At 43.6% G+C, this 24556-nt stretch overlaps 1 protein-coding gene across 4 annotated transcripts in view; it reads left to right on the plus strand.

Moving 5' to 3' along the window:
* The window catches only part of Uggt (UDP-glucose-glycoprotein glucosyltransferase), a 192322-nt gene that overhangs the window by 111845 nt on the left and 55921 nt on the right, over nt 1-24556 (plus strand). For all 4 annotated transcript variants that reach the window (XM_084595468.1, XM_084595470.1, XM_084595471.1 and 1 more), the window contains exons 5-14: nt 6681-6796; nt 7848-8037; nt 9432-9528; nt 13283-13358; nt 14446-14546; nt 15065-15225; nt 16525-16680; nt 17884-17970; nt 21213-21332; nt 22464-22549. In XM_084595468.1, the coding sequence (XP_084451594.1) occupies nt 6681-6796; nt 7848-8037; nt 9432-9528; nt 13283-13358; nt 14446-14546; nt 15065-15225; nt 16525-16680; nt 17884-17970; nt 21213-21332; nt 22464-22549 (1190 nt within the window). The remainder of the gene's footprint in view (nt 1-6680; nt 6797-7847; nt 8038-9431; nt 9529-13282; nt 13359-14445; nt 14547-15064; nt 15226-16524; nt 16681-17883; nt 17971-21212; nt 21333-22463; nt 22550-24556) is intronic.

Raw genomic sequence — 24556 nt, forward strand, 5'->3', positions numbered from 1 at the left:
GCACTTATTTTTCGGTCCACTCCAACATGCGAAAACTGCATCGTGCATTCCCATTTTCCGAGTTTTGAGCTCTGTAGTACAGGCTAACAAATTGTCGATGACTTATTTTCGTCTGATTGTTGCACAGCGCGTGTAAATAAATTACCACTGCACCTAATAAACACTGACATGCACGTGCAACATCGCCGATCATAAACGGACACACTGATGTCCGTCCGGACATCGGCGCACTCAGCACTCTAGTAGGACGTAATCCGTAATCACAGCATCTCACGGTAAGCACAAACCACACCTCCAGTTGTACAACAAACACGAATGACGCGATGCTTGGGCTAGAGACACGCCGGCGGTGCCCAGCTTTTTCAGCGCCGCTTGTACTACGTAGAACTTGCAGCACCAAACCTCAATGCGAGCAGAAAGCGATGCGTTACGTGACGCATCTCATCACAGATGGAAGTGAGGAAACTTTGAAGAATCAAAACTACATAATTACATAACGACCGTCGTAGACGTTAATCCACATAACAACGAGGACCAAATGAGCGGGCGTGCGGGCCGCGGGCTGGCCATCAACACCGCGATTACATGCGCTTGCGCTCTGGTCGTGCTTGCCACCCTGCCGCGGTCCAACTCACGTAAACCTATCATCATGCCATCACGTAGTATATCACCCATTCTAGGCACTATTCTTGCCACTGTACTATTCTTTGTAATTTCACATTTCACGCATGCAGTATGTAGTACATACTTCTTACACCTCGCACGTACACCTCATACCAACTTCGATTTGGCTACATATGGCTACCATGTTGTTGCTACAACCACATCTGAATCCGGCTTTCCCGACGGATCCCAAGGCCCATATCGGAGAAAAATGCGTTGGGTCCGTCGGAAGAACCCTACCGATCGGGTCCGTCCGCCGTACCTCTGAAAAATATTTCCGGGATCCGTCGGACGGATCCCGAAGAAAAACGCACCGGGTCCGTCGGACGTACCTTTAAGACCATTGATCGGGTCCGTCCGACGTACCTTTAGCCACAGCCTTTTATGTATCGAGACAAGACCTCCCATTGGGTGCTCAAAAGTTCTTTCAGGGATGATTGGAACAAATGTACGAAGTATATAACGTTATCCAAGCCCCAAGCTTGAGACACGTTCACGCTATTCAACTTTTGAATACCGTAGCGCTAAATATAATAGGGGGCGTTTAATCAGTATTTATGTGGATACATCTATACTTGTGAAGTGTGAAGTGACAAATGTAGGCGGCGAGAAATGACTAAATTATTCCACTTAGATCGGCACGCACGCACGCACGCACGCACGCACGTACGTACGTACCTGCGTACGTGTAAGGCTGTACGTACTTATACGTACGTACCAGCGAGGAGCTCTGCAAACGCAAACGCAGAGCGAGCACTTTCATTTCCTACACCAAACGCTCTCGCAATACTTGGTCCGGGGCTGCGCGTCTGCAGGCTGCACTTCCCTTTCCGCAGGGCTTGCTTTTCCGTCCACGGGCACATGGTCGAAGAGCGCACTTTTCCCATTGCTCGCAGCAGTTTTACTTCCGGACGAATGACGCCCGTGAGACGTTTCAAACTTTAGCGCGCATACTTTAATTCATGCCTGTGTGCAAGCTGACTGTTCCCTTTTATATCGGAACTGCATGCACATGCATCCACGCTGCCATCTTGTGCTGCTGAGAAGCCACTCGCTGAGGACGGAAGTAGCTAACGAGTGATGGAGAGGTCTATGGAACTCCGTATGGTCAGCGTGAGACTGCGAAAAAACAAATGTCAGTTGCTTTTGTTTTACTTGGTTCAGTGACCGTCCTATGTATGCTTTTTCGCAGTTATGCCTCTCTGTGAATGGTCACGTGTGTCACGCAGGTGGCTTCGGGAACTATATTGGCGGACAGGAAAATAATGCAACGTTTCTGACACCCGGACTTTGCTTCTTCGTAAAACGGATGCCGTCAAAATTGCTTTCTGCCAAGTCATCTGTTATTGCCGGAATCCCACCGTGAACATGCGAGTAGTGTGTTTCTTTATTTAAATGTTAAACTAGTACGTATTAAAAATAAAACTGAAAAAAAAAAACAAATTAAGTTGCCGAACTGCGGTCGGTGGGGATGAATAGCGAAGATAAAGGGATTGATGCAAATAGGGAAATATACGACTATATACACGAACACACAACGCACGCTTCATACACACACGCAGTAAGAAAAATACGCACACATCTCGTACTGGTGGCGAGCAGTGATCGCCTCCACTCTCTTTCTGCCATCGCGCACCACGTTTTCTATATCGCATAGACGTGGGCAGTGTGTGCGCGGCTGGTATATGTGGAAGACTGAGCGCCACAAATACTTGTGCGGTGAGGAAAGCTGTCCTCCGACGCCGTTGAGTTTAGCTTATTAGTCCTTAAATATGGGGCACATCGAGGAGACGTCTGTTCCCCATACGATAATAATAACAGCAATAATAATAATAATAATAATAATAATAATAATAATAATAATAATAATAATAATAATAATAATAATAATAATAATAATAATAATACTGATGAAATCAACTGTGGAATATTCTTCTGTAATGAGTTACTGAAAACGCTGATCTTGTAGCGCAGCATAGCATATTTTTGCCTCCCCCCCCCCCCCCCCCCCCGTTTTTTTTTTTCTTCTTTGGAGTATTGTTGGCGTTGTTCCATGCATTGTACTTTGGCAAAAAAAAAAAAAAGAAAAGTGCCTATCTAATGTTTCTGAACGAAAATATTTTGTTGTTAATGAGGGGGCTCGGGGGAGGGGGCGTGGTCCTTTTTCATCAGGTCTTCACCCGCGACAAATGTGCTTCCATAATACTACTTCAAACATGCGTCAGCGCAATACGAAACTATGATTGACCCCCCGAGAATGATTCCTGCAACTGTGCGCCGCCGTTGCGTCAGAGAGTTCATCCTCCGATGCTTCGACCGCTGAACCGTGCAGGCAGTTGCCCCAGAAACCCGCATCGACTGCGACCGCACAGTCGCATTCGGTCGAATATTCGGACATGTCGCAACCAGAAGGGGATATGCGGCTCTGGTCACAACCACGCGTCTTCGCTTGTGGATGAGGGCCTCTGCATTACGCGCGCGCGCGTGTGTGTCTGTGCGTAAGGGGGGGGGGGGGGGGGCGTTGACAGGGGCATCAGGTCACGTGTCGCTGACGTCGCCTCATCGCGAGCCGAACTCTTTCCTTCCCCGCTGGAGTCTTATCTGGCGCGCAGCTATTCTTTGCCGTGACCGGCTGATCGAGTTGACCAGGGTGCCGAGCGCAAGCTCAGCTGGCGGAAAAAACTTGGCACGCGTTTTCCACGCGTGCTACCGCCCCCGCGTTTTTTTCCTGCGGAAGGGCACTGGTGCACGGGAAAAGGGGCGTGCGGCGAACACGCGACGCATCGTACGATCCGTGGCCGGAAGCCGCTAGAGCGTTCTATATTTCGGCCGCGGACGCAACCTGCCTTTGGACGCCTGCTTTGCTGGCGGTAATCTAAACAGAACAGCGAATCATTTTATCTAGGTTCCTTCTTGCGTTGACGCTGCTTACTCGGCGTATGATATCACTCATTGATTCTCCAGCTAGCCTATGATAGATTCCTCATAGTTGGAAAGAGAGCAGAGAGCTGTATACCCTTCCTCGATACCTTACTCCTTGCCCCTTGGTACTGCTATATGTATGCTATTTTCTCTAATAGGATACAACTTTGTAGCCGTGTGACTGCGCTTGGGTGGATGTCAATGTGTAATTAATCCCTTATTAAGTTAAAAAAAGAGCAGTAGCTCTTAACTTTGGGCAGGGATATATGGCGTGTGCATTACTGCGCTGAACAGTAAACAGAATCAGTTTTTAATATTGGACAGTGTCAAACAAGGCAGTGGAGTCGCTTAATTTTTACTAATGGTTAGCTTTGCATTCAGGCAACTAGAAAAGCCTTAAAAGCAGACTACCTTCTGTCGCGGAGGAATTGTGTGCTAGTTACTGAGGACTTAACAATCTGTAGTCCAAACAAGGTTGTACATCAAGGGCATGCGCTGTCCATTGTCAATATCCGACATTTAAGTTGTATCCAACTGTAGTAGTCCGAGCTGGCCTTTCCGCTGATGAGCCCATGTGTGATTACCGATTTTAGCATGACAGGTCCGCACATGCAGCGCGGCTGCTTGTAGCAGCAGCGGGGACGGGACTTCCTCCGGTGCTGAGTGTGTACACTTCCACGTTTCTGTAAAAATAGAAAGCTGGATAATGTTCAGTCTCATGCTCGTGGGCTGATGCTGCTACCGTCAGGCTCTTGAGGAAGGAAATAAGCATAACAGCCTTTTATTTTCTCGTAACATTTACTTTTTACATAAATACTAATCACAAGTGATGAATAATAGCTTAAATTTATAATGCTTATAATATAAACATTATAAGTAGGTATTTATATTGTTTTGTACGAACTGAACCAACAATTTTGACACTTTTCTGGATCACATGCAAGCACTCATGAATAGGTTGGTGGTGGTGGTGAAAAACTTTATGCAATGTTGGGAGCCTTAAGTGATTACATCCTAATGACGCTCTTGGCTACATGTTGTGGCCGGAAGCTGGTGCTTCTCAGCGACTCCCAAAGCCCAGTCCGTCCACCGCTTTTGAGCGGCCGGGTCAGAGTTGGACACCGCAGCCTCCCATCGCTCGAGATTGGAGAGTTCCCAAGTGGTTCGCGACTCTGTAGTGTTGTGAGGTGAAGCTGTGCCTCGCTGGATTTATTTTGCGGGAGGGTACAATGGGGGGGGTGTTAGCAAAAACGGTTTTTTCTTTCACCTCTGTCATTTTTCACTGACACAAGTGTAATTAAGGAAAAAACAAAAGTTTCGCAAAACTTTTCTGTTCTGTCTTCTGCCTGCTTGTTCACGTTAACCTTGATATTGAAAAAAGCAAATACATTTCGTCAATGTTTTGTTGCAAACACATATAAAGGTTACATTTTTCTTTTGTCTCCCGGTGCACGAGGGGAGTCTGAGCCTTGCCTCGTAATGGAGGCTGCATTTGCAAACGTTCGTTTTCCATGGGCCAGTAAGGAAGAAAACTCAGGGGGGTGGAAAGGGAAAAGAAGCTTACCCTTCCTGCTGGCTATGAATGGTTGACTGTATGTTTGGCCATTGACTTGTAAGCAAGCAAGCAACTGTTTTTAACGCAGTAGCATTAACGATCCCATTGACCGAAAATTTGGCATTGGTGCCAGCGTCATCGTGTGCATTGTGAGTGAAAAATCACAATCATGGCGCTGGCAGGCAAAAGCTAGCAGCGATGGGAGGGTGATACCAGAATCAGCCTTCCAGGACCCTTGCATTCATGTTATCTCTAGGCCACACAGTACATTCATATGGCTTGATGGCTATGGCTTTATATGTTGGCTGGTAGCCTACGCCATCAAGTCATACCCTTAAAGGCAGAGCTTAAGTGTCCCCCATAATGTTTTGAAACACGAACCACTGAAGCAGGAACCAAGGTGTTGCTCGCCGAGAGTTCCCATAAAGAAGGGTGAAATCATTAGTGTTAACAGGCTGTCCAGGAAAGTTTCTGAGGCCACATACGGTCCACAATCCACGCATGGCTCAAAGGCTTCTCGGTCGGCCCACAAACTGCAAATCGCTCGAAGTTTTCTGAAGCGATGTACAGCCCGTATGCTGCATGTTTGAAATCTTTGGTTTATGATGATAGTGCAGAGGCAGGCAGTGCAGTTATTTTAATGCGACAGTATTAAAGTAGTATTAACAGGCAATAAAGAAAAAAAAAGCATTGAATGCCGTACTCCAGAAAATCTGGCGTTCCGAGAGAAATATCATGGTCCTGTCACAGGCAGGTGGAAGGTGGCAGGTGACATAGCCGTGTAGCGATTGATGATTGGGTTGTGTGTGTCATGATGAGACCGTATGACACGGTCATATTGACGTGCACTGCCAACTCAGGCTTTGCCTTTGAAATGGTAGGGTTAGGCCAGAATCCAGCCTTCCACAATCCTTTGATCCTGAGTTAAACATGCTTCCGCTCTTTAACTTGGGCATGTTTCTACGGTTTGGTTAAATTGGGGATTTACATCTGTCAGGTGGTCTTTCACATAATTTGGTATACCCATTGCATTGGTGAAGTAGTTAAGGCACTTGACTACTGCAGCCAAGGATGCAGGATCTAATCCCAGTTGCTGTGACTGCTTTTTGGTGGAGGTGGTAAGCAAGGCACCCATGTGCAGTGCGATGTCAGTGCATGTCAAAAGAGCCCCAGGTGGTCGTAATTTCTAGAGTTCTTCTCTACGCTTTGCGACATTAAACCCCATACACCAACCTAAACCAACATAATGTGGTGTCTTACAACTTCGCGATAATGATTATGCTTGAGATAATAGAGGCACGAATATAAGATCCCTCATTAAGCACATAGCAAAGGGAATGAATGCGAACCAGGATCCACAAGGAGAGCCAGTAAATGGGAGCTATTAATGCTGTCACGCTATGTCGTCAAAGGCAGAGCTCAATTAAGTGTCCCTCAAATTTCTTTGTTTTTCTTTATTTGGCCTGATTGCTTGCGCTGTCGCTGCTTGGGATAGTGCCTTTTGCTCATGAGTTTCCTGCCTCCCCCACACTGTGTGCAGGCTGCTCAAGACAAGGGTTTCCCCGATGACTGCGATTTTGTCATCGAGGTGCAAGGTGGCGGAGTCGTCTGCAGCCTTGACAAATTGGACCAGGCACTGCGTGACAGGGACGAAACGTGAGGGCTCTTGCTTTATGCATGTGTATGATCGCCGATATGCATGTGTCTGTGCATATACATCAAGATGAAAGAGGAAACTAAGACACCCATTCGAGGTATATATACGCATATCACTATACACGAAAGGAAGAAAAAGTAAAATGACAGAGGAGTCATTTTCAGTAGCGGATCTGATAATTAAATTTTCTGTTTTTTTTTGGGTGAGCCTTAAAAATAGATTTTTCTTCAATTTGGTGAGCTCAGTTCTGTGCAGTTAGAGCATTAGACACATTTTCATGTTTAATGCTTTAATTGCCAAGTCTCAACTCATTTTACGAGCTTCTTCGTTCAATTTTTCAGCAGTGCGTTTCTTCGTACCGCTTCGATGCCAGTCGCTGATGCCATTGCGTAAGGTGCACTGCCTAAGTTAGAACCGCTAAGAAAAAGGGGAAGTGCTTGAAAACTTTAGATTCAATGGTGTCATTCTTTCATTTTGTGTAATCTTTGTTTGATATGTAGTTAATTTTTCACTGTTAACAAAAATGATCGGTGTTCATCAAGCTCCTTCTGCAGTTGGCTCATTTCAAGGCATTTTTGAAAGAACCAGCACTACAGTGATGACAAATCAATTTAAGAAGGTTGATTTTATGTTTTATTGCTATCATAGTGAGCATCAGAGCCTGCTGCCTCTCAAAGCCAGATTTTGTTCATTCTGTATGTTGAAAAAGCTGCAATTGGTTGTTGATAAAGAAAATTATTATCTGCTACAAAAATTTGAATGTCTGTGGCAGATGGTAATTTAATTCCTGTTCTCCTGTTCTCGGTTCAACCACTGAACTTGTCAGAGAGACTTCTTTTTGTTTATGTGATTGTACCATGCAGTCAGGCACTTGGAATCCCTGTAATTGTTATGTGGAGTATAAAACAATGTTTGCAGCAGTTAGCAAGATGTTTGCTTTGTTTTGTGGGTAAAATTCTGTTGCCCTTAAGTTTGGCTTCAAGCTGCTGCTGTTTTTCTCCGTGCAAGCGCACGGAGCTTGATGTGAGTGCTGGACATTGGCCGTTGCAGTGTCAAGCTGTACACATTCAAGGTGGACCACTTCTATGGTGGTGCTGCCACCAGCCAGCAACAGCAGCAGAAGCCCGTGGTCATCCTGCACGGTGACCTTGGGGCGCCAGGCTTCAGGCGCTTCCACGAGGAACTCGAAGAGAGGGCCAAGCTCAGGGAGATCAACTATGTGCTGCGCCATTTCGTCAGGGTGAGCCGGTTTGAGGTTAAAGACGTAATTACTGGGCACTGAAGTCATTGTTGCATCCACCTGAGGGGAAAAAAAAGAATTACCTGTTAGTATTAAAAGCAAAGCTGAGGTCCAGTGAGACTAAAACACCTCTAAATTACATCTTGATTGCTGACTAAATTACATCTCCGTGCTCATTTTATCACACCTGCACTTGCATGGTCCACATTCTGGCTGTCAGTCCCTAGACCGAACCTGGTCTGTGGTCTACACTTTTCGTCCGTTTATTGGCTGCAAGGTTCTCTTTATCGTCCCACACGGCAGGGATTTCTCATTGCCAGTACCAGAATTGATATTTTATGATTGCTCATGTCTCATTTACATTATCCTTGCCTTTACTATCACAAGTGTGAAATTAAATCAGAATTTTCGCCTCGTGACTCTCATGTAAATTATATTGACCTGTAGGCTGTAGCTGAGGGTTACGAGATCATTCATCGAGTCAAACTTGTCATTGCGAAGTAAAAAGTATCAGGTGATAAACAGACTTGTATTTTACAAGCAATGAGATATACATCAGTGCAGTCTTGGCATGTGGATTGTGCAGCAAGGCAGACATTATATATGCTATTGGGCATAATGGTCAGACAATTAATTCACTAAAATTAATGAACTTTTTATTTTCTTATTTTAAACAACATTGTGAAATTGAAACCCATCAGCATCATGAGTGAACCCCTATTACATATTTTCTTAACTGGCAATTTGGCACGAAATAAGAAATGTCAAAAATACGCATCTGAAATACGCATTGATTTGGTGTTAATACATTGCACATTTATAACATCTATAAAATAGCATTGCTTGCATTCTCATGCTTCAAAGACAGCTGCTGTTTGCCTATTTGATGATGTCCAAGAAATCAGCATGATTTTGATAGCAGTGCATAGAGATTTCATTTTATAAATGTAAAGCCAGCTTGATGAGCTTTTGGATGCATATTTTTGGCGTCCGATATGTTGCACCACATCGCCGATTAAGAAACTTAAGGAAGAGAACTTTCCTTTGATGCTGACAACTGTGATTTTCGCTATATAATATTGCCCCTTTTAAATCAATCCTAAAAATTTGATTATTTAATTTTTGTTAATTTTCTAATCATTAAAAAGCTCTTCAGCATATATTATGTCTGCCTTGCTGTGTAATGCGCCTGCATAGACCACATTAAGATATCTTTCCTAGTTTTTAACAAATGTGTAAGCAGGAAAAAATAAAAATCATCCAATATGCTGGGTTTTGTTTGTCTGCGTGTGTGTGCATGTGTGTTGCGTTTAGTTGAGAAAGAGAGTTATGGGTCGCAGTAGTGTCTAAAATGTTTACTTTTTGGTTGTCTCTTCCATTTATCTTTTTGCCAGAAACCCAGCTCTAACAAGGTTCGGCTCTCCGGGTATGGCGTTGAGCTCGCCATTAAAAGCACCGAGTACAAGGCTCAAGACGACACTAAGGTCAAAGGTGACTCTAAGAGAATGCGCTTCTTCTCATCTTGTCCATTTCTGAATTTTGCTTGCTTCTCATCTTGTCCATTTCTGAATTTTGCTTGCTTCTAACATTTAATATTGTCGTTGCATTCTTACCACTAGCATCCACAAACGTGTGCTACTAACATTTCACACGTTGTATGGCCTCCTGGTACCCAACCATATTCATCTGTGAGGCCTAAATGAAGGCTGTCGTTGTCTGAAGCGGCAGCCTCAATAATAAACTGGATGGCTTTACTCTAGTGTTATTTTAGATCAATCATGTGGTAACACTTTGGACAAAAACTGTTCGTGTTTGACTCTGATGGATATAAAAGACCTAAACATATATATTACAGTTTAAGCTTTAAGGTTGCACCACAAAAAAAATTGTGACAATGATTTGTAACTAAAAAAAAAAAACTTCTTTTATTAGCACCTAAGTAATTCGTGCTCTGAGTAATAAATATCTTTTTACCTGTATTCAAGGCTGTTAAAGAAATTTGTTAGTTGCTTTACTAGAATTTCCTTCTACAGTAAAAGCTCGTTAATTCGAACTCCACGGGACCGGGAAAAAAGCTCGAATTATCCGATGTTCGAATTATCGAATGGCCTCGAATAAACTGACAAGAACCATTTGTATTACGATAAATGTACCTATTTAGCCGCGTAACGAACTCACTGGCATAATGAACTCACCCAGCCCAGATTTGTGCCTGAAAAAAAAAAAAAAAAAAAAAAAAAAAGTAGTCAGTCGCTAGCGCGTCCCTCCGTCTCCGTTTCGCGCCGTCACCGTCCACAATACATTTCTTGGCAGTGCGCCAAGATGCTGCACAGCGATAACGCCGTGTTTACCTTTACTCCAGCAGAGGGGAGGGGGGGGGGGGGTGAACTTGGCAAAGTGCCAGCGCTTGTCCGGTTGTGCAAGCCTCCTTTTGAGTCCGTTCGCTTCATCATGTTATGAGCGACTGGGGCGGGCGCTGTCTACCACGATAGCAGCAAGCAGCTTTTGAAGCGAACGATGCTAAAAGCCGGCGTCATCGCGACTGACTTTCGTGCTTTCGTTGAGGACTGATGGGTGGAAGGATGGATGGCTGTCACAAATAAAAAAAAAAGTTTATTCCATAGTGCCCGTCCTCCGAGATTACAGGCTTTCATGGGCGTTGGCTGGGACCGCGCTGACAGTACTCATCCGTATTTCGAGCTATTTAGTTGCGAGCTATGGAGGTTGCGCAGAAGAGAGAGCAGGCAGCCGCCGCTGCGGCCATGCATGGCCTTGCCGCGGCCGCCGTCCCTTCCCTCCAACGCCGCCGACCGCCGTGCCGCTCATGGCGGTTTTACCCACTCTTCCATGGTTTTACCTGGTTCCATCTTCTGTCCCCATTTTGCACGCGCGCAGCCTCAAGTTATGCCTTCCTATCACGTAGGTGATGCTTTACTTTTTTTTTTTTTCTGCCGCGTGATGTGCGCCAAGCCGGCCAGACGCGGCGGCGCATAGTTCGAATTATCCGTAGCGATATCGACTCGCGTTCGAATTAACGGCCTTTTTTAAACACAGACCTCTATGGAGCTTGGCCGGACCTAGTAGTGCAGTTCGAATTATCCGAAAGTTCGAATTATCGAGGTTTGAATTAACGAGCTTTCACTGTATACTTTTGTGAGCAAAAATCTAGAAGCATAAATTTAAGGAGAAAGTTTATAAAAATGCATCCTGTTGACATCAATCGGCTCACTTGGTTACAATGTTGGGCTGCCTTTCAGTACGCACTTCTTGTATGACGATGATGGTTCGCATGTACTTTCAGTTATTTGGGAAAATGCATGAAGTTCAATTCTTCCAGTCTGAATGATTTGCTAGATGATCCTCTTTTTTTTGTTGTTGTTGTTGTGACCAAATGCTTTTAGAAAGCAACTGACTTTGTCTAGGATATGTTTTTCTCTGCGGAAATGGATTGTTCTGTGGCTGGAAAGTTTACTTTCAAACAGCTTTGGCTTTTTTCTTTTGCATTATTTTTGCGTGCATAAAGCCAAGTTAAGTTTAGCGTTAATTTTCTATTTCCTATTGATTGCATAGCTAGCATGAGACTTTCTCATAGTTACTGCAATTTTTCTCTTTTGATTTCCGAAATCTTAATGTCACAGTTAACTTTTAGAGTTTAGAGTACTAACTGTATTTAACTGCTCTCTGCTTTTATTCAGATATGGGAACGCTGTTGACCAATTCAATGTTTTCTTTTTATAACACATGCATCTAAAATACTGCGAATCTTGGTGCCACCTGGCAGGAAAGGCTGTAAGCAGCTAATATTGACACTGCTTGATTGCATCTAAGCATTGTTCCAGAATTTCGCGCTTTTTACTTTGTTGACATGCTTTTGAGTAAAATGAATTAAGTTATGCAATAAATTATCTGAAGAACTTTCATGAACTCAAGTTCAGAATACTAATTGGCTTGGAAAACAACCCTTTATTCAAAGCTGGTAACTCAATTCTAAGACTTGCACGTTAAAGAACCCCAGGTGGTCGAAATTTCCGGAGTCCTCCACTACGGCGTCTCTCATAGCCTGAGTCACTTTGAGACGCTAAACCCCACAAACCAAACCAAACCATACCATCAATGCTAAGACTATTTCGTGGATGTCAGATATTTTCTTTGCTTTCCAGCGCGGTTTAAGGACTCAGGTTTAAGAGGGCTGTTCGGCGATCAGTTTAAGAGGGAATGCGGCAGTTAACTATTTTTATGATATATGCATGAAATAGAATCACATTTGGCAGATACTTGTAGCTTTCTGTGCAGATTTTAGGACATTTTATTTTAATTTATCTGCCATAGCTGCTGAATGATTATGACTAACAGTCTCATAAAGTCATCTGTGAAATGCTAAATAATTAAAGCAAAAGTGCTCATGTTTTATATGCCAGCATGTTATTAAAGCCTGTCTGTGCAACACAGCTATTAATAGTTCTTTATTCGGGTGCCAAATACTTTTGAAAATAAACTCAGACTCTAGCATGCATATCAGCACAAGAATGTTTCTTAAACAACTTCAAAAAAAAAAAAAAAAAAAAGCTATTGCAGATATATATAATTATGATAAATGACTGGCATTTTTGCACTTCTCAAAGTCTCAGATGTACAAAGAAATAGAGTAATTTTACTATCATTTGTTACGAACTGCTAAAGGGATGAATTATATAGATTTTGTAGAAAAAAGTGTGAAAGCTTAGATAATCAGCCCTAGCATTTATTGCCTTGTTTCCCTCATTTATCGCCTTGTTTGCTTCTGATTTTGGTCATAAAAGCTTGACATTGTGGCCAGAGGATGCTCTATGTCTCTTATTCACAGTGGTACATAGTGACACTAATATTGCTGTGCTGCTTCGATGGAAAGCTACGAAATGCACCGTGCATTGAAACCATCAGAAGTTCCACTCACAATTTTCGATGACCTCAAAAAAAAGAAAATTAGTGCATGTTTGAGTCTAAATTTCTTGCTACAAGACTGACAAAGAGTGAATTGAACAAAAAGAAATCCTGACCATGCACATTCACTGTTAAGAGAGTTGAATCACTGGGCACCTAATGTAGTTCACTTGAGCAGCCCCTGGCATTCAAGATTCAGGTATTAGTGTCATGTGTTTACGCTTATCCTTGATTGCCCTTGGCCCTTGTGTCACTCGCATCTGCATTTAGGAGGTGGTGTCTGCTGATGAACACTTGCCCTGACCAATATTTTATACATTTCCAGAGGAAAAAAATGTAGTGTACTCTGAGGAGACTGAAAAAGCTGAGAACATCGAAGGGTTTGACTTCAAGAAGTTGAAGTGAGTTGTTCCTTGATGCATTTATCTTTTTTTTTTCTTTTGAATTCCTGCTCCCATTTGCTGATGTTTGGGAAGCATGCTGCTGATTGCACTGTTTAGAAATGCTTCCAGAAGAGCAGTGATAATCTGTCCATGATTACTTATGAACAATTCTTTTCAGAATCAAACAAACTGTAAAAGGTAATAATGCAGCTATGCCGAGAAACCACTCTGTGCTGCTAAGCTAAAAACTAGAACCTTGGCCTGTGGAACCTGGTGCTTACTTTTGAAAATTTTTGTACATCTCCTGTTGTCAGCCATTCAGTTGTTGTATGAAAGAGCACTGTCTTGTCTTCATCTGGGCCCAGGCGAAAAGAAGTCCTCTTGTTAAAATGTTACCTCGACTTGTGAACTGGGACTCCTCTCTCTACCCTTGTTCAGGGCTCTTTCATACCATGTAGCAACCTTCTTCCTCTTGTTCTATTTAGTTGTAGTCATTTTAACCTATTTTATGGCATTTGTTTTTTTGTTACAATGGGCGATGTCTAATTTTAGCTGCAATTATTTACAAGCCTCAAATACCCTCCTCCCTCCCGAAGAAAAAAACTGTTGCTTTATGGTGACTGTAGATAGTCTGTGAACTATGATTCATTATTGTTCTTGCTACTATATAACGCCAAAAAGTTACGAAGCCATATTTTATTTGTTGCCTGATCTCTCATTATGCAATGCAATAGAATCGCAGGAACCATTTGGGTCCTTGTTGTTATGGGATGCTATTAGGTGCAGCATGGTGATGTGATATTGGCACTGGGCAACATGCACAAACCAGACATTCAGGTCAACTATAGTTTTATTAGGGTTGCTTGTATGTGAAGCTAAAGAAGGGTCCTAAGTTGGTTTACCAGATCAGGAATTGCGTTATGAGCTTTTAGTGGAACTCTTTGTAAAGAGAGTCCACTATTTATTCACCTAGTAAGCTCTGTGTTTTTCACACTTCTTGCATTCTTGTAATATAAAAGAATGCCTTGTCAATACACACGGTGTAGTATATAGTCTCTGACACTGTGTAAATTGTACTGCCTTTTTTTCCACTTCTTATTTTAAGAGAGCTCTATCCCGACAAAAAGGATCAGCTGAACCGGCTCAAGGCCCACCTGAGTGACTCTGGAAATGAACTGGCTGCTCTAAAGGTCTGGGAGCTGCAAGGTATGATATGCTCATTTACATGCTCTGTCCTTCACAGTTTGTTCTCAGTGGCCTTTGTCAGTGTTTTGCCTTTTGCCAGATGTGCATGATGTCCACTGTGGTTTAGTTTACTGAGCAAAACATTTTAGGCACTTGCACCTACTAAACATGTTCTTTGCTTATCCAATGTTGACAGCGGACTAAGCATGTTCTAGGAGCTGCGTTGTGCATTCGCTCATGCTAGGATGAACAGTGAATAGCACTTATATACTTGAAGTAGCAATTTTAAGCTACACTTCCTTATCATATTTTTACTGCTGTCGTGGCAACCAGAATCAGAACATTTTTACTGGGGTGCACTCTGTGTCGGGTTCTTGAAGTGGTAAATGATTAGTTTAGAATGTCAAAACAACCCTTTGTATTTAACGAACCATGTAGGTAGCCTTTCTTCACTGCCCATACCGCAATGCCTCACTTCGCAAACTGTTCATACTGCAACGCCTGAGTACTTATGTGCCTAATCCCATATCTTTGCCCAGAGCTGAGCCTGCAGGCTGCCCAGAAGATTCTGCTGGCCCCTCCAGAGGATGCTCTGCGCATCATGCGGGACACCTCGCAAAACTTTCCCTCGCAGGCACGCTCTCTCGTAAATGTGGCCGTCGACGCTGAGCTCAAGAAGGAGGTGGAGCGGAACCAACATGTGGGTTCTTTCCCTTGTCTCTGTTCCATCTCTCATCCTCGCATTGTGCAACATGTATGGCATGGGACACACTTCCATTTCACGTAGGGCAGCTGCAGGTGTAAGGAACCATGAAAGGAAAGCTGATGAAGTTGCTGTGTGCACTGTTTATAAGATAGCACTGCTGTCACAGGAATTGCTGATTACTCTAGTTTGACTTTTTCGCCATTGGCATACTGGGTGGCTATGAACTACGGCCTATTTTTCAAAAGTTCTAGACTTTCCTTTTTTTTTGCTAAATTCACCATTTCTTTCTAAAGTAGAACTTTCAGAACAGCAGCTTATTCAGGAGCACGCTTATGACAATAGCCTTGCAGACATTTGGAGCCATTGACCCTTATTGCAGCCATGAAGCAGTGCTGCAAGTTGGTCTAGCTGTAGTCAGCTCATGGATAAATATTCCTTTCTCTTCATTAAAAATGAAGCAGACTTGTTCTTCATGGACAGATTTGTGTTCCCTCTATATGTGTTTGGTTTCTTAAGTGGCTTCTTAAACTGAAAAGAGAATTTAATTATGAGCAATGGAACCATTGTTGTGTACTCCTGATCGCAAGGAAGGTATGCCTCACGTTTTTGTGACTGAACTAGCATGTGAAGTGAAAGAACTGTTACTATTCTCTGTTTGAAGGAAAACACATTAACAGAGCATGGCTATAGTTGGGGTGCAAGTGAAGTTTAGAAAAGATCTGAGAAGGATCTTTTGTATGAACACGATCTAGGAGTATGTATAATATACCGTAGTTAGAAAAGACTTTGAAGAATATTTTTTTTTTTTTTTTTAGTTGAATAGCTTTCCTTTGTAGCCGTATGGCTGCGCTTGGGCGGATGTCAATGAGTAATTACTCCCTTACTACAAATCTACTCCACCTTGAGGGATTCCTCTAAATATCCGACCAACACCGTTCCCACTTCGAGTTATTCATCAGTTCACTCTCGCTGCACCATCCGTTCTGCTGACCGTACTGGTTAGCTGAGTTGGTAGAGCGACTACCCCGGAAAGGCAATTTTTTCTTTAACTACGATGTTTCTGAGAAAGCTGCAACAGTCTCCTGAACAAAGGAATGAGGATTTCCACACTGGCTCTTGTTCATATAACAGGTTTAAATGATAGTAAAAAATCTGCTCCGCTTGGCAGACAGCCACATGTGGCACCTAGAGGAGCTTGGGGGAATTCATGTGCCAACCGTGTCTGCACATTAATTTAATGCAGTGTGACCACGGCTAACGGTTGTCACAGCTATGTTGTCTTGGGCTGTGCAGATGTTCTCACAGATGCTGAGCCTGGAGCCTTCAGATGGGGCCCTTTTCCTGAACGGCCTGTACTACGATGTGGAGGTGATCGACCTCTTCAGCCTGCTGCAGAGCCTCAAGCAGGAGACACGCCTGCTCGAAGGCCTGCACAACATTGGCATTCCCGTGAGTATTATCGAACCAGCACCGTGTTGCAGCCCTCCCCATTTGCCACACTTCTCTGTTTGGCATTGCTCTGCTTGTTCAGTCTATTTACCTCCTGCTTCTTGCAAGCAGTGCAGGTTTTGCATCAAAATCGGGTTGATTGTAGTACGCCATAATGCTCAATTCATCAATATATAAACTGTACTAGCGATTTTTAGTCCCTAGAGCAGGCACCTCAGTACCTAGAGTAGTACCTAAAGTAGTACCTAAAGTAGGGCCTAGAGCAGGCGCTTCAGATTATCCATTATGGCAGTGCTACAGAGAGCTCCTTCTGGGTGTAGGACTGTGGCTGACTTAAAATTTTGCGACAAATGTCATAAAAGAGAGAGAACTTTATTTCATCACAATGCAAGTGTGGAGTATGTCCTGGGCCAGGGTCACCAAAGCCAACTGGTCCACAAGCTGGTTCAAGGCTAGCCAAGCCAGCCATATTGTGGCGGGAGAAGGGTATGAAAAATGAGGGTACTGAATGGCGATGGGGCAGGAGAAAAGGCAGTGTTCTAAGTCAGCATAAGCTTCGGCATTGTTGAGGCTTTCTGAGGAGCGCTGGATACGATAGAGAAAAGAGCTGACAGGAGGGAGGAGCGTATTTAAGTATATGCATCAGAGAATGCATAGTTGCATGGGGGTGAGACAGTCCTAAACAGGAAATGTGTGAAGGGTTTGTATGGCAGGGTCATATCAAAGGTTTATTCCTTATTTGTAGTGAAGAGAGGTATCCCATGTCAGTCACTATTACGTTGTTGGACGATATAAAAAGACGAAACTAAACGCCATGCGTGCACACTGCAATAATGCTTTTCATTACAGAGATGTTGGTGCACAGAACTCCTCAAGCTTCCATTAGTTGCCTGTTTCCTTGCATATGTTTGCACATCTTGTCTATCTTGACTGTTCATCACATAGAGTAAACTAACTTACGTTTACTTCAGCTGAGTCGCTGATAGGTGACCGGTTTGTGATCAGTAGTCGCAAAGCTGGAAAATCGAGCAGTGGTCGAACGGCTTGCCACTGCCAATTTTCGACCAGTGCGACCATTTGCAGCAGTCACTTTTCGACCAAAATGGTCGCACGACCTCCGCGAGTCGCAAGTGTGAACGGGTATTTAGTCTGTTAGTTGGGCTGTCAGGGCCACGTAACAAAGTGGGCATGCTTGGGTTGCAGAAAGACCTCATTCCACGTTTGGTGAAAGTCGACCTCGTGAACAACAAGCAAGAGTATGGAGTCGACATCAGGGACTCTGCTGTGCTGGTGAGTTGGCCTTACCATTGCCACCACTCATGTGGTTATCAGCAAAATGTTTTTGAATGTAGGATTGCCCTTCACAAGTACTGAACAGGACTGATCATAGCTACGGTAATACTTTTGTGTTCTGGCTTGTTTAGTCAAGTGTCACTAGAATAACCACCATATATATTGGCACAATAAATCGATGCCCAATACAATTTGATTGGCGCCCTCCAACTTGCAGTTTCCACTGACCCAAAATATGTTGACTTCAAGCATGTGTACCCTCCCTTCTCCTTATCCTTTTCCTTTTCTTCTCCCTTCCCTTTTCCTTATCTAAAGGAAAAAAAATGTGTACCGATGCAATTGCATGCCAATAGTTAGAGGCAAATAAAGGTCAAAGGCAATGGAATGATGCCTAATCCTGCCTTATGTGCTTGCGTGTGGCTGGCTGAGCGATGTTAGCGATGTGCCACTTGTGGATTCCATCGCAACAAGGGTGCTCCAGAGGTTGCAGGAGGCTTGTGGTCGTGCTCTCTGCTTTTCATCAGGAAAAACAGCCGCCAGCATTAGGGGACATGCAGTCTGAATTTTCACTGCAAAATCAACTTGCACAGTAATTAACAAGTATTTTTGCATACAGAGCTTAATGCATACAATTGGGAACGTGTACTGGCATGAAGCGCTTGCCGCGCACGGCGTGGCCAAAAATTCAGGGAAGGCTTCAGCTTCACCACTAAGGGAGTGAGGCAACAGCGTTATAATGGCTCCCGTCTACAGCTCCCCTTCGGGATGTTCTTTCTCCTCCATGCACTTTGTTACTCGCTTAATTACTAAACCCTTAATTTGTGTCTTTATTATCCTACACATACTCATTGGAATGCATTCGTAACCTACAACAATACTATATTTACTCACACACACAATCCGACCGTGACTGTAACACGAGGGTGGAGTTCGAGACTTTACCAAAACTGAGAAGGTAAAACATAATTGTTATGCGGATATCGATTTATTCAGGTCAACCACAGCCAAGGCCTCGTAAGACACGGTGAAAGGGAGCGAAAATGCCAAAGCAGTGGACATGCTGGTGTTTTTTGAAAGGCAGTGCTTCCGATATGAATGCGACATTATCAGTCTTCTGCTACGCTAACAAACGCAGTCACCCGTGCAGCATCACCCGCTGTGGTGCCCTACACGTTTCATGCTGCCTGGTCATGTACATGTTTGCCTCCTTTTGATTTTACTTTCCTACTTCACTCAATGCCCACTTCTCTCTCTTCTGCTTATCTGTAGACTGCACCACTTTTTTTTCCTACGGTAAATTGCCTCCAGTCTTCTTTATCCGTTCTTCACGCAGTGTGGCTTTTGGAAAACTGGCTCCTCCTAGCAGCTTAATAGTCTGGTGGTGAGCCATACTGTAGCTATCTTCAACAGTGCCAAGAAAGAAAAAAAAAAAGTCGCATGTGTTCCTTGGTTCCAAATAAGGCCACCCGACAGAGATCTAAACTGCTAGAAACTGTGCGAAAACAACACGGGCCAAAAGGCGGGCGCACAGTGTTAGAAGTGCTGACTTCCAACTATCGATTTTTTGCTTTTGCCACGTACGTATACACATACAAAGCACCAGTATGCTGGTGATTAGTGCATGTGTACAGGTGACATGGCTGGGCACTGATGGGTGGGCGATTTGTGCGACGCCACAAGACCGCATGACGTGAGTGACCTTGTTGGCAGGAGCTGCCAACTCGGACAGCTCCTGTGAGGTGGGAGGATCGGATTGCAGTCGAACCCAGGACCCTTTGATCTCGAGTCAACACACTACCGCTGGGGGCCAGGCAGGCACATCTGTACAGCTGTGCTAATGAGCATGTGTGAGATAATAGATCCACAGATTAGGGGGTTAGTGATTGAGTAACAAAGCGCATGTATGTGAATGAGGATCTAGAAAGGGAGATGCCGACAAGAGCCATTAGCGCTGCCTCATCGTACCTTTAATGGAGCTCAATTGTCTTTTAAATTTTTGAAGAAAATGTTCTGTTACAGAAAAGGCAATTGGAGTTGTTTTTAGAGCTGGTTGGGCATCTTTGCTGTGGCTTGACTTTGAGGAATTGGTTTGTCAGAGTAACTTTGTAAAACATTACAGGGTTGTATGTAACTAGTTTTTATGCAGAATTACTGTCCTGTCTGATCATTCTTAAAAGTGAAGGCACTGATGTTATACTTGTTAGATAGTACTTTTTAGTTCAGTGCGAATGACTAGGGGAGTAGAGACACTACATCTTAGTTGTATGTACTGTCTTGGAATGTCGCACAGCGCATTACTTATGGTATGGTTGCTGTTTTTTAATTTTAATTCACACCATCTATTATGTAAGACTGCTCAAGAGCTAGAATCGTCAAAAAATGTATAAGCAGCTGTTACATCACAGTTTTCTTACGGCCCATGTTACCACAACTAATCTATGATGCACCTGTCATTCAGCTGTTAAAACCAAAGCAGGAACTGCTTAATAAAAAAAATTGAATTCAAAATTATTTAGTTAGCATAGGTTAATTCCAATTCGTGGCACATGTCCACTATTGTCTTGCGTGCTATTTTGAAGGAAAAAAAAAATGCATCCAAAATATTGGTTTATCTATCTCTTGAAAGTTTTCTGCAACTAACTTTTTGAGGGGGAAAAAGATGGGTTTTCTCACATTTTGAATTTTAAGACCATAATTTTCGTTCTGGAGGTTTAATAAAATTAAGAGGTGTGAGAATGCCATGGAGAATAACCTTGGCAGGCATTATAGTGTTTATTCGTGGGATAAGTACATATTTTTGTCTTTCAAAATTCAAAATTTACAAAACTTCTGGTTGTGTACTAGGTTTGGCTTGGCTTGATTTGGCTAGTGAAACACTAGCGACTTCTGTGACTGCATAACAGTCACTATCGTTACAGTTTAACTTGCAAACAGAGTGCTGCTAGATTTTCATTTAGGCCTGAGCATGGTTCTTTCTTTTTTGTTTTGTTTTGTTTTTGGAAACTACCAGGTTATGTTATGAGTGCATTTTTATGCAGATGCTGTTTAATTATGTTGAGGTTCTCAGCTGGAGAGGTGGCACCTTGCCGTTCTGTTTTTCTTCATTAATGAATATATGGTCTTTAGGGCTCCCTTGTTTGGCCTCAGTTTTGCTTGGTGGAGTTTTTCTCCTTGACATGCCCTAGCTAGCTAAGCGGAAAGCTTACTTATCTTTCCCACTTGTTCCTCTCTCCCCGCAGTACATCAACGACATTGAGACTGACACGGCGTACCGCAGCTGGCCGAGCAGTGTCCAGGACATGCTGAGGCCCACTTACCCGGGCATGCTGAGGCATGTGCGCAAGAACATGTACAATCTGGTCGGTATCACTTCTCTATGTCTGCTGGCTTCTTAACCGCACAGTTTTTAGCCACACCTCGCACTTTTGATGTGCAGTAGTACTGTAAAACCTGCAACTGAGAAAAAATGATGGCCAATATAGCGCCGCAAGGTCAAATGAGAATTAGATGCCCCTTCGGTTTTCACTGTGGTTTCGATTTTTCTGATGCACATACCCATTAGAATACAGCCATAATCTACCACGTTATGTGAAAGATGATCTGACATAGATATGAAGTTCCGCTCTGCCGTTTTTTTGCTCTCCCTACTCCGCTCAACACCATCAGTACATTCTCTTTCCAACTATCTGCACCACTCATTGTTAATTTAAACAGTGCGAACTGGAAGACACAGGACAAGATAAAAGGAAGCCACAGTACAAGCACTGACTCACAACTCAGCCCAAGCCTTTACTCCAAGGCCCAGATAAGTGTGTCAGCAAGACTTCTCTTGCTCTTTCAAGCAAAGAGATTTCTTTTTTGAGTGAATTTTTGTGTAGCAGGTGAACCCAGAGGTTGTTTCACATGATTGCTTCGTTTTCTTCATGTTTGTTGTTATCTGGGCTTAGGCCGAGTTGTGAGTCAGCGTTTGTACTGTGACTTCCTTGTATAGTGTCCTGTGTCTTCTTGTTCGCACTGTTTAAATTAACAATGGATGTTTACCAACTCGCCCAACAAAGTATCTTGGTATACCTGCACCACCTTATTTCTTACTTTTCTTCTGTACTGCGTGCCCTTTCGAGCCCAGTGGTGAAGGTCTCTTAGGCTATATTCATGAGCTCAGAAAAAAAAAAAAAGAATTCATGGCAATAGTTCAGACTATAACATCAAATGTATTTTGATGCATAATTTGATATCTCCCACTGATTTTTCATGCATTTTTTCTTCTCATTCCGCAGAATTTTAAACTTTCTGCTGCAGAAAAGAATCCTTAACCATGATGCAAGTGGCTCATGTTAGAGGATAATTTTGGATCATTATTTGAACAATTATTCTGGGTTGTTGAGATTTTACTGTTCTTTTTCTTATGAGGCTTAGCATGTAGTCTCTGCTCTTGCTTGCATGTCAATAAATGCCAATCATTAGGGGTAATGGATGTGCATTTTTCTCAGGTGGTCATTGCTGATCCCTCCAAGGACAATGCCAAAGACATCCTCAAGTTGGCTGAATCTTTCTACATCCACCGGGCTCCACTGAGGTGAATAATACTGAGGTGGCAGTTAGGGGCAGCTGATTGTACAGCCATCTCATATCCATTTAAACCGTCATGTAAATCTGCTGTGAGGAAAAATAATTTGATGCGTAAAACGTTAACAGAAGGCCTCTTGGAAATGAATTGTATGGAAAGTTCTTTTACGGTCCATGCTCATTATTTATTGCATTAGCATATGTGGACGTAGGACCGTGCATAAAAGATTTTTTGTCAGTTTTGAGGTCATAACCTACAAATGTGGACCCTCTTACTTTGTATGAGTCATAGTAAGTAGCACTCGCTGCACTGCCTTGCAGTGCAGTGAATGTTTGAAAAGGCAGCCTCCGATGCAGTGGCACATCATCACAGTCTTGGAGACGCAATGATCCAGTGCAAAGCAGGCTGTAATCTATCCCGTCCCCTCCTGCAACCCCAGCCCTCCCTCTATTCAACTGCATTTACATGCACTTCACGGAGTGGGTCAGGCAAGTCAACATGCACCCTGCCGGATGGGTTAACTCGCCTTGCCTCACCACCTGCTTTAGGCAACATTACCGTATTTATTCGAATCTAAGCCGATAGTTTTTACTGAAATTCCGAATACGAAACTGAGGTGTCGGCTTAGATTCAAGGATGTGGCTGCACAATCGCCATCGCCATCGCGGTATTGCGCAGGTGACTAGCGTTGGCCTGTGGGTAGGCCTACCAAGGTCAATGTACAACTGGTCGTGCAACTTGGAAGAAAACGCGTGCAGCTGCCTACTGCCAGCGGCATCAACTCGATGATGAGGGCTCCTGCGAACTGTGAGGCAAATTACTAACGCACAGAAAATAAGATCTGCCAGAACTCCAAAGAACTAGAAAGTAAACATAATATTCGCGCTCGGGAATGAATGCAGTTTTTGTTTCTTGCGTAAGAAAAAACGTGTCACATTTTTAATAATATTTTAACTTGTTTCTAACGGCCTCTCTCGGCCACTTATTATCCGCTGCGTTGTTGCCCAAAGCTCAGATATGGCTCAGACCAAAGCTTTTTTCATCAGCGGAATGGGTGCGTCATCGGCCCCGGTTCAACGTTCATCGTTGCGTGCTGCGTACAGAGTGGGTTATCTGTAACAAACAGTCAGTATTTCATTCTGCTGGTTGTGGTAGAGCTTTACAGCAAGGCGAAGACTGTCTGTGCTCGATGAGAAACTGATTGCCGCTGCATGTGCGCATTTCCGGACGATGGGACAATGCTGCGTCACAGCTCGGCGGCTCGGCTCGGCCTCCCAGGCACGTCGCAAAAGTGGTGGCTTGTTTTACGGATACACGTCTGCATGAGCGGCGTATCGCTGCATGTTTTAATTGAGCGGTGAAGGTGAGATTTTATTGCCCCCAAGATGCGTGTCGCATTGCTCAAAGCCTTCCGTTCCGCTCCCTTTGCTGCGTGTTTTGCTTACTGCGTCGTATTACCGCACCAACGCTCGCTGAACGCGCTTTAGCTGTTATTACAGTGATGTTCCTATTGTCAGTGAGATCTTTCTCATGAACATGTTAAATGCGTAAGTTATAAATTTGTAGCCTCACATTGACTCCTCTCAGTTGCAAATGAAGCGCGAGTAAAATAATGGAATCGTGAACAGGGCGAGATTTATTGGAGCGAAGCTATATCGCAGATATTTTACTTCTCAGACGCATTAACTTCTAAATACTACCAATCCCATTTTGAATTGCTTACCTAAGCTCTTACAGGTTGGCGTTCTAGCGCTAGCGTTAGTTATTCCGTTCGTTTGTTTTTGTTGTTCTTTGACGCTGATATGTACTTTGTTTGTTAGCAAGATCTTTTACCCTTTTATAATCTCATCGCGTCTCGTTTGGAGACCTACGCTCAGGTCATTTTGTTATCACGAGGATTTCATGAAGACCGTGACGAATGAGCGGTGGTCGCTCTCCTACACTTCATTGTCGTGAAGCGTCTATGTAAGTAATCGTAAATTAATAAAGCCTGGCTTTCTATGCAGCACAGCTTCA

The sequence above is a fragment of the Amblyomma maculatum genome, chromosome 2, assembly GCF_055883805.1.
Source record: "Amblyomma maculatum isolate TAMU_Amacu chromosome 2, ASM5588380v1, whole genome shotgun sequence".
Classification (NCBI taxonomy): Eukaryota; Metazoa; Arthropoda; class Arachnida; order Ixodida; family Ixodidae; genus Amblyomma; species Amblyomma maculatum.